At 37.8% G+C, this 19,209-nt stretch overlaps 1 protein-coding gene across 2 annotated transcripts; it reads left to right on the forward strand.

Annotated features, from left to right (window-relative positions):
- The first annotated feature begins 1,047 nt into the window (after window positions 1-1,047).
- Window positions 1,048-17,824, forward strand: LOC127083397 (uncharacterized). Of its 2 annotated transcripts, XM_051023709.1 has the most exons (18): window positions 1,048-1,294; window positions 1,771-1,843; window positions 3,389-3,432; window positions 3,994-4,036; window positions 4,117-4,335; window positions 4,452-4,574; window positions 5,234-5,311; window positions 6,163-6,207; window positions 6,304-6,383; window positions 6,494-6,558; window positions 6,648-6,714; window positions 6,863-6,976; window positions 16,331-16,404; window positions 16,711-16,808; window positions 16,938-16,997; window positions 17,080-17,148; window positions 17,232-17,285; window positions 17,606-17,824. In XM_051023709.1, exons 1-18 carry the CDS (start codon window positions 1,200-1,202, stop codon window positions 17,672-17,674), a joined length of 1,470 nt encoding a protein of 489 aa, XP_050879666.1. In that variant the 5' UTR covers window positions 1,048-1,199; the 3' UTR covers window positions 17,675-17,824. The 2 variants fall into 2 exon arrangements, with proteins under 2 accessions (XP_050879666.1, XP_050879667.1); XM_051023710.1 differs by lacking the exon at window positions 4,452-4,574.
- The last annotated feature ends 1,385 nt before the right edge of the window (window positions 17,825-19,209 follow it).

Genomic DNA, 19,209 nt, shown 5'->3' on the forward strand with positions numbered 1-19,209 from the left:
TTGTCCACACGCTTGCGCCTTTAGCCCATACAAAGGGAATTAGGCGATAAAAGTGTTCCAGGTGTTTATTAACCGCACTATACCAGATGACATATCCTGCTGCTCGTACGAAGGCAACTGTCAGATGTGTCCCTTAGACGACATAACCCTTCACTCTGGTTGGTTAACTTGTGGGTTGCGCCTGGTGTATCCATATCTTCATGTGTAGGTCATGCGTTAGTTCAAGTATCCTTAAATTATTCAATACATTCATCCATATCTACTCCTCTGACAGTCCGTGACATAGTTCTTGATGACACATTCAATGGTTTCTATAGTCATTTAATACTAGACAAGGCACGCGGGGTGACAACTTCTGATCCTTGGTCTGTTGACGTATTATGACGATTGCGAAAGAGGCCATAGAGAGGGGGGATCTTGAGGAAGGCAATTCTGGTATGACCGTTGTACGAGCCATCTTATCCGAGACACGAAATGCCTTGGAGTACAGGCGACAGAGGAGAAACATGGGGTTAGATATACACAAAAAATTATTTTCATTAATAGTTGTATTTTTATTTTTATTTTCTGAACAAATTATGTATCGTGATAATGTTTGGATTTGTATTATTGTTTGAATTTATATATGACAACTAGCCTGGTGTTATTGAAATTATACATCATATTATTGTTTGAATTTGTATGATTAACTTGGTGTTAATATATTAGTTTGACCTAAAAAAATATACTTAATGTAAATGGAAGATATCAATATGTGACACTTGCTTGCCAAAGCAAAATCTCTCAAATGTTTTCGGGAGTTATTCTGGTCCATTTTATTTTGGACAAATTTGAGGTGAATGGTTCACTTGAAAAGCACAAAGTGCTTTCAAGGGTAAAACTAGAGATGCATCTCGATAAATATTTCGTAGATGCATCTTCGAGAGAATTTTAACAAAAGAAAATGAAATAGATGATTCACTTATTAAGCGATATGTGCATTTTTAACGCATTCGAAGATTCATTTCTAAAATATAAAAAGATAGATTCGAATTTTTAATGTGTCCACAATCACGGGGAGAGAGGTGGAAAAAGTAATGCCCTAATTTAACAGTCCACTCCATGATGTCCGGCCTGGTCCAATAATTTAATTAGAGGCGAAAGCTGTTTCTTCTCACTCGGGGTAGTACCGGAAGACTGTGGAAGAAGAAGAAGCAGTAATGGAAGACGCAGAGGAAGAGCAACGCCGTCGTTTGAAGCTTGAAGAAGCCCTAGAAATCCAATCCCTCAGACGCATCATTAGCGCCTACCTCAAGTACAATCATTCGTCCCTTCCCCACTCTTCAGTTTTTCAACTTTATTCGTAAATTATTATGATCCATTGAATTTTGTTCGTTTGATAATACTCGTTCTCTGTTATTGTTTCCATCATAATATTCAAAATTCAAGGTTTACGTGTTCACAAACAAGGTGTGAACTCATTAGTTAGAGTTTGATTTTGTAAACTCCGTAGACATAGTTCAAATCTCTTTGAAACGGTTGTGAAATGATACTTAGTGTCATATTCAATTGGTCACTTTTCAGTTAGTTAGTTGAAACAGAGTGGGTTATGCCAAGTGGTAATCCATAGTAATTTGTTTTGAAATCTATAGATACACATTCACATAGTGTGATCCACTGGTTATAACTGAATACGGATTGCACCTTTTGTTTTTATCGCATTTCTTGATATTCTTGAACCCTAATAATAAAGTAAAAATTGAGCCTTTTTTTTGCTGTTTTCTGATGCAGCTATCCTGATGCTGCCGATGAGGATGTTAGAAGATATGAGAGATCTTTTAGGAAGCTTTCACCTGCCCATAAGGTATTTCTCTCTTCTGAATCTGCTTGATGTTTCCGCGAATTGATGCTTGAGCAAGACATGTATTGTTATTTCTAGGCTCTTGTAGACAAATGATATGGAAAAAACTTATATACAGTCATGTAGGTCCTGCTAATAGGAGATGTAAGCATCAAATTTTTATGAAAATTAACATTGTCAACAATTTCTTTTGAAAGCCATCATTATTGACTTATGAATGAATCATCATGGATTCTCAATTCTAGACTTTGAGTGGCCAAGTTTGATATCTAGATCCCATTAGCATTCATGCTTGCTTCGACTTCTCCAAAAACAACCATCATTTGGGTCAGCCTCCATATTTGCAAGTTTGCAGCCCCTCACTGTAGTACTCCTAGGAAACCGTGAACAGTCAAAACACCATCACTAACCTTTGGCCAGCACCGTATAGTCACCTTAAGAGACTCACAAACACAGATTGAATGCCTTCTTCCAACTCCAATACGAGTCTCACAAATAAACATCGCCCCACCACTCTGGTTACCACTTCCCTCGACACTCGCGAGATCAGTGTTGTCGATGGCGGTTGGCAGTCCATGGCGGAGAGCCTAAATCCTGCTATACCGGCCACTTTGCGGCGCCATTATAGTGGATTATGGTGAAAAAATCCGCAATATTGGCCGATATTTACCATTGCGGTGAGCCCAAAAACCGCTATATATATCAGCCATAGTACCGCCATGGCCCCAATTTGATGACATTGCACGAGATATCCCTTATACCTACCAATTGTTTGAAAAAATCTTGTAACCAGACATTGTCGCTTGCACTACCCTGTTCTCCGCCTCTTATGTCGCCGGTAAGTCGGTAACATCAAACTTGCTAGACAAGTTTTCAAAGCTATACCAGTTGCCATCCACAACGTTGTCACATACCACTCCCAAACTGTGTCTTTTTTTCTTAGACTAACGGAATACTGATGGTGTCGTATGAGATGGAACAACTAGGCCATATGTGCTGTTGTTATAGGAGAACAGTTCCATCTGGATGTAGGGTACTGGACCTAAGTTTTGTCCTAATGATATTCCTCAGTGTTGCACTGTTACTTCCGACTTTTTTAGGTCTTCCTAAGCTTAAGCAAGATATGTTCTCTTTGGTCAATTCGTACTGTAGATTTGAACTTTTTGAACTCATACCCGTTACTGTTTGACATAAAGATGCAAAACAGGAAGGGCATGAAAATTTGAAAATGCCTTATGGATCTCACCTTGCCTGGGTTGCCACTTGCTCATTCTTTTTGCATTAGAACGACTGGTTATCAGCACCATTTGGTAAATAGACAAGTTGGAACTTTCTTTTATACCATTTATAAATAAGGAGAGTATGGTCAAAATTATGTGGAAATCAGTCTACGATAGCATAAATTCATTCTCTATACATGATTTATTAGAGGAGTTATTAAATATTAAATCTTATTTAGCTCCTAAATTAAAGCTTTAATGTTTCAAGGAGTTTCTGTTAATTCTTTTGTTCCCCTGTTTACTGCACCTTTTTTTCGTGTGTTTGTAGGATTTGCTATCCCACTATCCTCTAAAGTTTGAAAAATTACGCAGGTACATTTTCTTAATATTTTTTAATACTTCTTAGCTTCTCTCCTTTTTTTAATCTTATATTTTGAAGTTGAAAATGCTGAGATACTTCTAAGTTGATGCTGATGGCACTTAGGAGTTAGAACAGGAGATGAATTGAACTTGTTGCTGCATGGTTAACTTTGATTCCTCATCATAAAACCACATATGGAGAATTTAATGATTGAAGCCTTTGAAAGTGCATATAAATAAGCTGCTTTAAGCTTTTAGCTTTTGTAGAAAAGCTTCTCTCATATCATGTTTTGGATGTTGCAAAATGTAAAGTTCACGGGAACACACCAATATAGTATTATCTGAAAATGTTCAGGTTAAGTATTAGAATTTATATTATATTTATATAAATATAATTAATTGTAAATTTGTATCTTTGTATTTATTGCATTCAATTTATAAATATAAATAGAGTCTGAACTAAAGTCAAAACACTGGGTTATAATGGAGAGGCCGAGTTTGATTGAAAAATGGAAGTTTAACTCGGTTTTGAATCTCTGAAATTTATGGATTTTGGTGTCTTCTGTTGTGCAGGTGTATATCAATGAACTCTCATTTCATATTCGGCATGCTTCATGTGCGAACCTATTCTCTCTCTGGCTTGCTCTGTTTTTATGTTATGGTAATATTTGACATAGGCCTGATGAACTTTTGTAGGCATTTGAACCTCCACTTGATATGAGCCAGGACATAGATTTAAGTGCAGATCAACATCCTGAATATGCCCCAAAAGATCATTTAGTCCATGAAGAGATTAATTCTTGTTCATGTGAATCAGCCCCATTGAGAATAACATGTTCTGTTTCTAATCGACATGGTTGTGTGGAAGGCAGCAATGATTCATGCAGATCATCAGTACTGGTGCATCCCAATGAGGTTTCTTCTGCATTCATGACTCCATTTTATTAGTTTAGTATATGGACTGTGTGATGTTTTGTTGGCTCTATTATTGTTTTTTTCATTTAGAAATTTGACTCTGTAGATAACGACAGGAGGTGAACATTGAGAGTCACCATCAGTCAAATACTGGTAATGGTAGCCATCCTTCAAACATGTTACATTCTAAAGAGACTAGTGAATATGGTGGAAGTGCTATTGCCGATTCCAATGGAAATGTAATTTCTTCTTGTCCGTGTCATTGTCAATTTTTCTGAGTAATTGGATAACCTTACTGGTGGTGATATCTTCCTTCGCTATGGCACCACATAACTTTTTTTTTCAAAATTAATATTCATTTGTTCCCCCCTCCCCCCCTAGACCTGTCTAGGAATGGCATGATGAGACCTTGTTGGTTGCTGAATTTTATTGCATGTTGATTATTATGGCCGATTGTTTTATGGGGGAGATGGAGGAGTTCCTATAAGTTTATCTGCTTTCTTTCGTCTTGATTCATTCTTCTTGTGTGGTCATATCCGGGCAAAAGATAATTCATAATTTTTAGTTTGACGGCTATTATATACCTAAGACAAAATGCTCTTACAAAGATGTCAATATCAAATTCAAGCTGCTAAGCAATTTTTAGTAGAGTTGTTCATTATACGCTCATTTGGTTAAGGTTTTGGCTAAAGCAAGTGGGAATCTTTAGTGTCCCTATGCCCTTTTTCTCAAAGCAATGTTATAGCTTCCACTTAAACTCCATTTGAGAGCTTCCAAATTCAAAAACCGAATAGACTTGTTCTTCTAGTAGGTTTAATTTATTGTAGATCATACTAATGAATGTGTTATTAACCATACACCTGCCCTTTTTTAGCCCTTGTTTCTTTCTTTATTTTAGGTCACTGACACCTCATCACAGCAACAATGGACGGAGCCATCTTTTCAGTTGAATGTTCCTTTAGTTGACGTTGACAAGGTATATTTATGTTCCAGCATCCATTCTTTCTTGTTGTCTTTTGTTTCAATGCTGACTTTCTAAGGATTTTGATTTTAATGTGTAGAGGTTTTCATGGATGAATCAATAGTACAAAATAGATAACGAGTCCGTGACTGGATAGCACTTGTTAAAGAAATAGAACAGAAGATGAGAAGAACATGAATATAGACTTGACACCTAAGGTTTGAAATTGAATGCTTGAGTAGGAGAGTAGCTAGCCGCAGACATGCCCTAATTCATAAATTGCTCTTTTGTTTAGAGAAAGAACTACTGCTGTTTAGTTGACCTCTTATTTTGCAATAATCTGATAGGACACCTAGGCATATCTAGAAGAAATTGGGGACCAAAGGGGATATGATATGTCAGTTAACGAGCTGCACTGTCATCATGGGAATGTGGTTATAATAGAGAGGGCAGGGGGAGTGAATCGTTCATTCAGAAATATTCTTAGAGTTGGTTAGAAGAGTTTTTTTTTCTGCTTAGGAGCAGAGTGCTCTGGTTAGGAGTCCTTGACTCTGTTTATCTTTCATTTTGCTGCTGTTAGAGCTTTTGCTCAGTTTCCATTCAATAAACGTTATTTCATTACTCTAAATTAGTGGGTTCTATCATAAACAGGAATAGAATCCGAGTCCTATGAGGCTTGGAACTCTTCCACTTGTCAACTAAACCCATAAGGGAAAGTTGGATAAAAGTAGAGTGTAACTATAGCCAATTTGACCTGTCAGTGCTGTGTTTGCATTATTTTGTTAGTATAAGGATTCTAGTGATGTGACGGTTTTCATATGGTTTTGCTGCTACTTACATACAATTTATCACTACTTTTGTCTCAGGTGCGATGTATTATAAGGAATGTAGTTAGGGACTGGGCTGTAGAGGTACTGTTTTTGTTGCTACTTTGTTTAAAATATTCTAATTATGGTGATAATATCAAAACTTAATTTGATATCTTTTCCCCACTATTGTATTAATAGGGTCAAAAGGAACGCGATCAGTGCTACAAGCCTATTCTTGAAGAGCTCAACAGTTTATTTCCTAATCGCAGTAAAGAGAGGTAAATTGTAATGTACTTAATAGTGATGGTGAACGCTTATTTGGGCTGAAGATTGTTTGTCCAATTTGTTTTTTTTTTTTGTTGCTAAAATCATAAACTTTCTCAAACAGTCCACCTGCTTGTTTAGTTCCTGGTGCTGGACTCGGTCGGCTGGCTTTGGACATTTCATGTTTAGGTGTGTGTCTATTACCAGGCTTTACAAAGGAGTTACAATTAGACGTGCTTTTGTTCTATGCCTAGCTAATGCATCTTATTATGGTGCAGGATTTATCAGTCAGGGGAATGAGTTTTCATACTACATGATGATATGCTCAAGTTTTATTCTTAACCAGTAAGAACAAGGGTTGTTTATTCCTTGTTGATATTTTAATGTTACAGATTACCTATTGACAAGTCCCAAAGCAAAGATTGCTCTTCTGATTTTTACGTTTCTTCTCTTCTTTTTTTGTCAATCAATTCGCTCTTTTGGATAACTTAAGCTGTGAAACTGCTGGTGAGTGGACAATATATCCTTGGATTCACAGCAATTGCAATTCACTTTCAGATAGTGACCAACTTCGTCCTGTTTCAATACCAGATATTCATCCTGCCAGGTACATACATGAATTCTCTTAATATAAAAAATTAATTAGAAGGAAAGAATGAATAAAAAGAAAGGAACCATATCATGTCTTAAACAGTCTACCATGGATATTCCGTGAAATGTTTTAGCACCACATTGAGGCCAACAAGTCTGGCCAATTTTTCCCATCCTTAAGGTGTGAAATCTTTCGTTTACAAATTTGTGCATTTCTTTTTATTTAAGAACACCAAACCAAATGGCAGCAATATAGCAAGCTGCCCTAAAAACGTTTCTTCCTTGCTCCTGCCGTACCTTTGAAGTGTTGACTTCTGAAAACATAATTCACTATTTTCGTAATTAGTAAGCACCGAATTTGTTGGGTTATGCTTGTACTATGCTTGTATTTAACACCTCATACAAGAATAAGTACCTAGATAAAATGATAAGTGTTCAAACTATAACATTAAATGAAAAGGCCTCTTGACTGAATCTGTAACCTTCATTAGCAGATTCATTTTCGGTGGTTTCCCTTGAGAAAAGCGAAAGTATATCTCAAGTATAATACAAGTATAGAAACTCTAACCTTATACTCCTATCCGTGGTTTTAAATTGTGGCCGTGGTCTGTAACACCCTTCTACCCGAACGACATATTTAAATATATTATCAGAGTACAACATGTAGAAGAGTTTACATTTCTTTCCACATAACAATTATCGCATCACAACGTAAAATATATTATTTAAAACTTAAAACTTCGCAGCGGACAATAGCACAATATCATCATTCATCACATAACAATTCATAAAATATTTCATCATTTATCTCAACAAAGCATCTCAACATATTAGTCATCATAAACAACGTAAATAATAACCAATTATCTATCGAATCCCATAACCCCGGTGTCACATGACCAGAGCATTTGACTCGACTCTGTAGAATAACTCTACACTTATCCTTCAAACCTCAACAATAGCTACTCCTCTTTATCTGCACATTGCTCATCATAGATGAACATAAACACATGCAGAAGGGGTGAGAATTACATTATTAAATAATAATATAACGACAGGAATATAAACATAAATACATTTCACATATGCCAACACAGCTCATCATAATCATCATAATCAACATACTCATGAACATCAACAAAACAACATATCAAATGCAATGCACACACCCATGCATGACTCAACACGACTCGGTATACCCATTTTGTGACCAACTACAGGATCACTACTCCCAGATTCATCACCATAGAATCCGAGTTCCCCGTAAGGAACCAAGCCTATCAACAAGCCCGGAGTCAACAACATCATTGGAACTCAGTCCGTTCATCACTAGGCATCGGCCTTTCATGAATGCATGCACACCAAGCATGCATCATAATCAACATAGCAACAACAGCATCATATAGTCATGTTATCATCATCATTAACACATTCTATCATAAAAACATATCACATCATGACACATAATCAAACACCGCATTATCACGCCCTAATAATATCTATATCCCTCAAAGCACGGGAAATGATCCCTCGTATACTATGCATCAGCTAAGTTACCTCGCTCAGCCTAACAACCGAAACTGCACAACAACAGCCCAGGAAGGACCACAAGTCTGCCCATACGCGTATTGCCTATGCTCATACGCGTATTGCCCACGTCTGACCAACCCCATACGCGTATTGCCCATGTCCATACGCGTATGCTACGCGTATCACATTCCCATACGCGTACCACCAGAGACCAACCCACGTTCAAAACATCATCTTCCTCATCCATACGCGTATTGCCTAGTGCCATACGCGTACCATCAGTCTCATACGCGTATTGCCTAGTGCCATACGCGTACCATCAGTCTCATACGCGTATTGCCTAGTGCCATACGCGTATGACCAGAGACCAAGTTTCCAGATCTGCAATGGCTTTCCCTGCTACGAGATCTATCCAAATTCATCCTTAAACAGTCCAATTTCACATAAACTCACTCATATCATCTAGTACAGTTAGTCTCCTATTCGATTTCACCATCCTAACATCATTGCATATAATTTCTACGAATTCCTTCGACTAAAAACCCCAAATTCGTTCACCCAATATTTCACCAATTTCAACATATCATTGTTTAATAAGGTTCAGACCCCTTACCTCTTTGGATTGAAGGAAGCTCTGAGCAATCTTTGGCCTCCTCCTCTTCCTTCTCTTTCTCTTCAGCGTTTCTCCCCTTTCTCTGACTCTGAGACAAAACACGTGAAACAAACTGAATTCTCCCTTTGGCTTCTTTTAACCAATTTCCACTTTTACCCTTCCACCCTTCATATTCCAATTATTTTATTTATTTAATTATTATTAAAATAAATAACATCTATAATAATAATAATAATAATAATAATTCCCAATATTATTTAATAATTCCTTTTACCTTCCAATAATCATACTAAATAATATTCAAATTACTCTAACAGTATTTGGGGTGTTACAACTCTCCCCCACTTTAGAAGTTTTCGTCCTCGAAAACATACCTCAAGCAAATAGGGCCGGATACGACTCCTTCATCTGATCTTCACGCTCCCAAGTCAAGCTCTCACCAGCTGGACCTCCCCAAACAACTTTCACTAGAGCAATCTTCTTACCTCTCAGGGTCTTCTCTTCTCGGTCGTCTATCCGAATTGGCAACACCTCAACGGTCAAATTATCCCTCACCTGGATATCATCCAACTGAACAACATGCGAAGGATCCGCAATATATTCTCTCAACTGAGATACATGAAACACATCATGCAGATTAGAAAGCGACGGCGGTAAAGCTACCCGATACGCCACTTCCCCAACCCTCTTCAAAATCTGATACGGACCCACAAACCTCGGAGTAAGCTTTTTAGACTTTAAAGCTCTACCCACACCCGTCGTCGGAGTAACTCTCAAGAACACATGATCTCCCTCTTGGAATTCAAGTGCCTTTCTCCTGTTATCATGATAACTCTTCTGACGACTCTGGGAAATCTTCATTTTCTCCTGAATCATCTTAACCCTTTCAGTTGTCTGCTGCACAATCTCAGGTCCGAGTACAACACTCTCACCTGATTCATACCAACACAATGGAGTTCTACACCTCCTACCATACAATGCTTCATATGGAGCCATACCGATACTAGCATGAAAACTATTATTATAAGTAAACTCCACCAACGGCAAATAACTATCCCAAGAACCACTCTGTTCCAACACACAAGCTCTCAACAAATCCTCCAAGGATTGGATAGTTCTTTCAGTCTGACCATCAGTCTGAGGATGATAAGCTGGACTCAACCTCAACTTAGTCCCCAACGCTCTCTGCAAACTTTCCCAAAATCGAGAAGTAAATCTGGGATCCCTATCAGACACAATACTGGATGGAATACCATGCAGCCTCACTATCTCCTCAATATACAACTCTGCCAACTTCTCTAAAGAGTGATTAATCTTCATCGGCAAGAAATGCGCCGACTTAGTCAATCGATCCACAATCACCCAAATAGAATCATTACCTTTCACTGTTCTCGGCAATCCTGTCACAAAATCCATGGAAATGCTATCCCACTTCCATTCAGGAATCTTCAAAGGTTGCATCATACCTGCCGGTTTCTGATGTTCAATCTTTGACTTCTGACAAGTCAAACAGGCATACACAAACTTAGCAACATCTCTTTTCATACCAGCCCACCAAAACAACTTCTTCAAATCTTGATACATTTTGGTTGCACCTGGATGGATACTCAATCCACTCCTATGGCCCTCTTCAAGAATACTCTTTTTCAATTCAGACACCTCAGGAACACAAACTCTACCTTTAAATCGCAGGATGCCATTCTCATCAATCTCAAAATTACCACCATTACCCCGGTTAACCATAGTAATATGATCAACTAGAGCGACATCAACTTGCTGACCATTCCGAATATCTTCCAGAATTCCACTAGTCAACTTCAGCATACCCAACTTTACACTATCAGCGGAAACTTCACAACCCAAACTCATATCACGGAACTGTTCAATTAACTCAAGCTCCCGAACCATCATCATAGACATATGTAGAGACTTCCTACTCAGCGCGTCTGCAACTACATTAGCCTTACCGGGATGATAACTCAATTCAAAGTCAAAATCCTTCAGTAATTCTAACCACCTTCTCTGCCTCATGTTTAACTCTTTCTGATCAAACAGATACTTCAGACTCTTGTGATCACTGAACACTTCGAATCTGGAACCATACAGATAATGCCTCCACATTTTCAACACAAATACAACAGCTGCAAGTTCTAGATCATGCGTAGGATAATTTCTCTCATGAACTTTCAACTGTCTAGAAGCATAAGCTACAACTTTACCGTTCTGCATCAAAACACCACCAAGACCCATCAAAGAAGCATCACAATAAACAACGAAGGGCTCACCAGGATTAGGCAAGATCAACACTGGAGCACTGGTCAACCGCCTCTTCAACTCAACAAAACTCGCTTCACAAGCTGTATCCCACACATACACTTGACCCTTCTTAGTCAACTGCGTCAACGGCAATGCCAACTTAGAGAAGCCCTCAATAAATCTGCGATAATAACCAGCTAACCCCAGAAAACTGCGTATCTCAGTAGCAGACTTCGGAGTCTCCCACTGTAATACAGCAACAACTTTAGCAGGATCGACAGAAATCCCACCACTCGAAATCACATGGCCAAGGAAACTCACTTCTTTCAACCAGAACTCACATTTAGATAACTTTGCATATAATTTCTTTTCCCTTAACACCTGCAAAACAATTCTCAGATGTCCTGCATGCTCTTCTTCCGTCTTAGAATATATCAATATATCATCTATGAACACCACAACAAAATTATCAAGGTACGGATGAAATATACGATTCATATATTCCATAAACACACCTGGAGCATTAGACACACCGAACGGCATCACAGTGTATTCATAATGACCATACCTCGTACGAAAAGCAGTTTTCGCAATATCATCTGACTTCACTCGGATCTGATGATAACCCGACCGCAAATCAATCTTACTGAAAACATGAGCTCCAACCAACTGGTCCATCAAATCATCAATCCTCGGCAATGGATACCGATTCTTGATAGTCACCTTATTCAACTGCCGATAATCGACACACAACCTCATCGTACCTTCTTTCTTCTTCACTAACAATACTGGTGCACCCCAAGGAGAAACACTTGGACGCACAAACTTCTTCTCAAGCAATTCTTCAAGTTGCTTCTTCAATTCAACTAATTCAGTTGCCGACATTCTATAAGGAGACATCGACACCGGACTCGTACCTGGTACTAAGTCAATGGCAAATTCGACTTCACGTTCTGGAGGTAAATCACTTACATCCTCCGGAAACACATCCTGAAATTCACAGACAACAGGCAATTCTACACTCACCACTTTCTTATCCGTTTGCAGAGACGCAAATAAAGCGAACATCTGAGCTTCATCTTTCACAAATTCCCCCACCTGCCTAGCAGATAGAAATCTTGCCTCATCATTCTCACCAACTTCAGAAAACCGCACCGTCTTCCTATAGCAGTTGATAAACACACCATAGAATTCTAGCCAATTCATTCCCAGAATAATATCAATTTGGTGCAAGGGCAAGCACACCAAATCAACCACGAACTCTCTCTCAAAGATCGTCAAATGACAACCTCGACAGACAACAGAAGTTTTCACAGAACCATTAGCAGGAGTATCTATCACCATACTTCCGCCTAGGGACGACATAATCACACCAATCCTGGTCGCACACTCATACGAAATAAACGAATGAGTAGCACCAGTGTCAACAATAGCAAGCAATTCAACATTATTAATCAAGCAAGTACCTTTTATCAGATTATCTTCCTTAGGAGCTTCAGCCCCACTCAGAGCAAACACCCTACCAGTAGTATGAGCTGCAGTAGCCGCCTTCTTCGGTTTCGAGCACTGCGAACTAATATGGCCTTTCTCGCCGCAATTAAAACATGTCGGACCAGCATCCTTACATTCAGTAACTCTATGACCAGCCTGACCGCATCGGAAACATCTCAGCACTTTCTTGGTACAGCTATCAGCACGGTGGCCTGGCTCGCCACACTTGAAACATTTACCAGCTATGGAAGATCCTCCCCCACTTGGCTTCTTCTCATCTGCCACTTTCTGCTTACCTTTGCCATTTGGAGATGCATAAGGACTACCACGATCCTTATTCTTCTTCTCGCTAAGACTCTTGTAATGAGCAGTCCTAGCCTTGCTATCTTCATCAAATATCCTGCACTTATTAACCAGTGTAGGAAACCTACGAATCTCCTGGTAACCAATGCCTTGTTTGATTTCGGGACGCAACCCGTTCTCAAACTTGACACACTTGGATTCCTCAGCATCGGCATTATTATAATGAGGACAATACTGCACCATCTCCTCAAACTTCGAAGCGTAATCAGCAACAGACATGTTACCCTGCTTCAGTTCTAGAAATTCCATCTCCTTCTTACATCGCACATCAGCAGGGAAATATTTCTCCAGAAAGGCCGTCTTGAACCTTTCCCAAGTCATCTCAGCACCTGGTACTGCAATTCTCTGGCGAGTGTTATCCCACCAGTTTTCAGCCTCTTCAGATAACATATGCGTACCAAACTGCACCTTCTGTGCTTCAGTACACGTCATCACCCGGAAAATCTTCTCAATTTCCTTCAGCCAAATCTGAGCACCATCTGGATCATAGCGCCCTTTGAATGTAGGAGGGTTATTCTTCAGAAACCTTCCCAAATTCCTAAACTCGTCGACCGGCGGATTCTGCTGCGCCTGCATAGCCTGTGCCATAGCAGTCAAAGCCTCAGCAATCACACGGTCGCTTTCTCCAGCCATACTCTGCACAACACAACCACAACCGTTAAATATCGACAGTGTCATTTACACTAATCGACCAACAGGGAAAACCTCCCATTATGACTCGACTGGACTGACCAGGCTCTGATACCACTAATGTAACACCCTTCTACCCGAACGACATATTTAAATATATTATCAGAGTACAACATGTAGAAGAGTTTACATTTCTTTCCACATAACAATTATCGCATCACAACGTAAAATATATTATTTAAAACTTAAAACTTCGCAGCGGACAATAGCACAATATCATCATTCATCACATAACAATTCATAAAATATTTCATCATTTATCTCAACAAAGCATCTCAACATATTAGTCATCATAAACAACGTAAATAATAACCAATTATCTATCGAATCCCATAACCCCGGTGTCACATGACCAGAGCATTTGACTCGACTCTGTAGAATAACTCTACACTTATCCTTCAAACCTCAACAATAGCTACTCCTCTTTATCTGCACATTGCTCATCATAGATGAACATAAACACATGCAGAAGGGGTGAGAATTACATTATTAAATAATAATATAACGACAGGAATATAAACATAAATACATTTCACATATGCCAACACAGCTCATCATAATCATCATAATCAACATACTCATGAACATCAACAAAACAACATATCAAATGCAATGCACACACCCATGCATGACTCAACACGACTCGGTATACCCATTTTGTGACCAACTACAGGATCACTACTCCCAGATTCATCACCATAGAATCCGAGTTCCCCGTAAGGAACCAAGCCTATCAACAAGCCCGGAGTCAACAACATCATTGGAACTCAGTCCGTTCATCACTAGGCATCGGCCTTTCATGAATGCATGCACACCAAGCATGCATCATAATCAACATAGCAACAACAGCATCATATAGTCATGTTATCATCATCATTAACACATTCTATCATAAAAACATATCACATCATGACACATAATCAAACACCGCATTATCACGCCCTAATAATATCTATATCCCTCAAAGCACGGGAAATGATCCCTCGTATACTATGCATCAGCTAAGTTACCTCGCTCAGCCTAACAACCGAAACTGCACAACAACAGCCCAGGAAGGACCACAAGTCTGCCCATACGCGTATTGCCTATGCTCATACGCGTATTGCCCACGTCTGACCAACCCCATACGCGTATTGCCCATGTCCATACGCGTATGCTACGCGTATCACATTCCCATACGCGTACCACCAGAGACCAACCCACGTTCAAAACATCATCTTCCTCATCCATACGCGTATTGCCTAGTGCCATACGTGTACCATCAGTCTCATACGCGTATTGCCTAGTGCCATACGCGTATGACCAGAGACCAAGTTTCCAGATCTGCAATGGCTTTCCCTGCTACGAGATCTATCCAAATTCATCCTTAAACAGTCCAATTTCACATAAACTCACTCATATCATCTAGTACAGTTAGTCTCCTATTCGATTTCACCATCCTAACATCATTGCATATAATTTCTACGAATTCCTTCGACTAAAAACCCCAAATTCGTTCACCCAATATTTCACCAATTTCAACATATCATTGTTTAATAAGGTTCAGACCCCTTACCTCTTTGGATTGAAGGAAGCTCTGAGCAATCTTTGGCCTCCTCCTCTTCCTTCTCTTTCTCTTCAGCGTTTCTCCCCTTTCTCTGACTCTGAGACAAAACACGTGAAACAAACTGAATTCTCCCTTTGGCTTCTTTTAACCAATTTCCACTTTTACCCTTCCACCCTTCATATTCCAATTATTTTATTTATTTAATTATTATTAAAATAAATAACATCTATAATAATAATAATAATAATAATTCCCAATATTATTTAATAATTCCTTTTACCTTCCAATAATCATACTAAATAATATTCAAATTACTCTAACAGTATTTGGGGTGTTACATGGTCCATGCCAAATGAAGCGTTTTTTTCTGGAAATGAAGTGTATAGTAGCAACTGCTAGATCGGCATCCAATCTGTTCTAATGCCAACTGGATTCACCGTCAATAATTTGCACTCAGTAGTAGTAGCTCATCGAAGGAAAGGGCATAATGATCTACTGGCTAAAGCCATGTTTGCTCATGGAAGGAAAGGGCGCAATGATCTACTGGCTAAAGCCATGTTTCAGTTGTTGAATTTTTAAGACACAGCCCCCTTTCATTAAGGATTGACAACAAAGGCGGCACACATTGAATTTTACTTCTGTCCAGCTAGCCTCCTAGTTTAAATTCAAAAGTTGCTGTTGGCCACAGTATTTAATTTTAATACCTTGCTCCTTTATTAACTATTAGGCTAAGAAACAAGACCTATTCATGTAATACCATGATCAAATATAGAAAAAAGGTGACATGTATAGCTTGTATAAATTCTAACTCAAAAATAGTTTGTTTGATATAATATATATCTTTTAATCTTAATATTGTTTTGTTACAATTGTGAGAGCAGTGCAGGAATTACCGAAGGTTTTTCCATGTGTGGAGGTGACTTCGTTGAAGTCTACAGTGATGCAAGCCAAATAGGTAGGAGAAATTATCTGCAACTATATTTCTTTCTTATTTGTTATATTATATAAGTGGCTCAAAAAAGAGAAACGGAAGTATTAATCTTTTGGTGCTATTCCTTACGCATAAGCTTTGTTCTTTTTTGATCCATCATGTAAATTAAGCAAATTAAGAGCATCACAGGATTTAAATTAAGATAAATATCAGTAAGAAGTTATTTGCATAAATAGAACTTAGACATAGTAATTTCTAATTCTAATCATCAATAATATAACACCCTATCTCTATTGTAATTTCTGACAAGGCTTTACAATGGCCATGCAGGTGCATGGGATGCAGTTGTAACTTGTTTCTTTATTGATACTGCTCACAATATTGTCGAGTACATTGAAATTATTTCACAAATTTTGAAAGATGGAGGAGTAAGTTCTTTAATCGAAATTCAAATAGAACTTGTATATCTCTTTTTTCCTTTTTGTCTTTTTGTGCTCCTGTTGTCTTTCTCATTTCGGTATTGTCCTTCATACTGAATGAACTTGACACCGTCACAGGTTTGGATAAATTTGGGCCCTCTTCTTTATCACTTTGCAGATACGTATGGACAAGACGATGTAAGATTCTTTTCCCATACAATAGCAATAGCATGATCCTGTGTGTGGTGTCTTTATCATCTAATTTGTAATTTTTATGTAGGAAATGTCGATTGAATTAAGTTTAGAAGACGTTAAAAGGATTGCATTGAATTATGGATTAGAATTTGAGGTAATCTCATTTGATTTGGGTAATGCCCCTTCTATTTATGCCAGTGACTAATCATATTCACATTATCTTGTCATGGGTTGCAGAAAGAAAGGACCATTGAGACTACCTACACGACCAATCCTAAATCAATGATGCAAGTAAGATTCTAATCTTGTTATGTCACAAATTTATGGTCGGCTACTTAAATTAAGAAATTCTAAATTGACCAACACACACAAACAAAGACACACATGAGTTTAAGCAAATGAATTGTTGAATTGAAAGTTTTCATTTAGATCAATATTGTATAGTATTGGAAAATTGTTTGATGTGATACACATCACCTTATATTACAAGAGAGGATGTGTTCCCTTCAAAAACTATAGGAATCATAGCAAATACTTAACAATGATATGAACACACTGAAAACTTCTGTTTCAAATTATATATGCTAAAAGAACTGTGTTCCTCTTTGCAGAATCGTTACTTTGCTGCATTTTGGACAATGAGAAAAAAATCGGCAGCAACTCATCAGCAAGTTCCCTGAGGTAGGGGGACATGATTGTTGTGATATAAGTTAATAAATTAATTTTCTTTTATCATCTGACTTTGTACCTTTCCTGGATGAAATGGAGAACATTCCCGCATTTGTGAAATCTTGACAATTTGTTTTTATTGGAAAGTTTAACTTGTGACATTTGGTTAAAGAAAAGTATATCATGAATATTTGTTTTTGATAGTGATATGCATGCCAAACAGTATGCATTTTAGATACTATAGAAAAACGAAAAGTTCGGTGTGGGTTGAACAAATTATTTGCTTGCAAGTGACACAAGCACTGATTTCATAAACAGCCAACTTGTAATTGCTACTCTTACAACTATGTTTGGGTACTCTCATGCAGTCAAGCTTAGATTTAAAAGTTATAAATTATAATTTTTAAGTAAAATCAATTATTTAATTTTAGAATATCAAACATGTCAAACTCAATCATTTTTGTCTATTCCAAAGTAGAACCAAACACACAACTTAATAGTTTTTTTTAGTCCTGAGGGCAAATTTGGCTGAATGTGTGAATTACACCTGATTACAAATGAAGAGTTGGAATGTCAAAATGTCAAGACGTACTACACAGGACTAGTAAAATAGTGACATAATGAGGGAAATACTCTTTTCATTCTTGGTGGTGCCACTCACAGTCTTGAAAATTTTAAAATGTCTTATGCACTCAAAATCACATTTTTTTTTCATTCTAGTTTTTAAAAAAAAAAATAGTTGGGAGATGTATCTCGGTATTATATTTTGGTGTAAAACACCACTTTGCATGAGATTCTTCTTCATGCTAAAACAAACTAAAATAAAAACCACAGTAAAATCTTTGAAAAAGTTGATCTCATTCTCAATAAATTTTTCAACACCAAAACATCATTCTTGTATTTCATCACTTTAAAGAGAGCAAAATAAGCTAGAATTGCAGGTAAATATCATTCATTTCATTATTTGACACATCTTCTAATTATTAAAAAATACAAAACATGAGATTATCCAAAGATGTATCTTCGAATAGACCATATTTAAAAAAAAAACGGTTTCAGATATGTATCTCCGAAGTATTTCATGCAGATATGTTCATGTTTGTAAGCTCTTTATTGCTCTACAACTTCTATAAATAGGGTCTCTCATTTCATTTTCTTTACACAAACCAGAATGAGTACATATCGCCATCTTGCATTTGTGTATTTCAATGACGCAATACCCCACTTAAATTTTGGATCTGCGAGAACATACTTTTCGTCGATCTGAAAATTAAACAGAGTACTTTCCTACGATATTCAGAAAATCAAAGAGTTTTCAAGCTCGAGTAGCGTTCACTCTCTATAGACTACGAAGGGAACATATAGTTCACCATGCTTGTATTGTTGCTTGTACTAATTGTCTAGTTTAATTAGAGACATTATCCTCACCATAACTCGTTTGATAGATGCTTGCCCTTCAACATAATCCTCACCATATTCATGATGACCATGTTTTTCTTTTAAATAATACCAGTTTGTTGAGGGGTGTATGGTGGCACCACCCCAT

The sequence above is a fragment of the Lathyrus oleraceus genome, chromosome 5, assembly GCF_024323335.1.
Source record: "Lathyrus oleraceus cultivar Zhongwan6 chromosome 5, CAAS_Psat_ZW6_1.0, whole genome shotgun sequence".
NCBI classification, from domain to species: domain Eukaryota; kingdom Viridiplantae; phylum Streptophyta; class Magnoliopsida; order Fabales; family Fabaceae; genus Lathyrus; species Lathyrus oleraceus.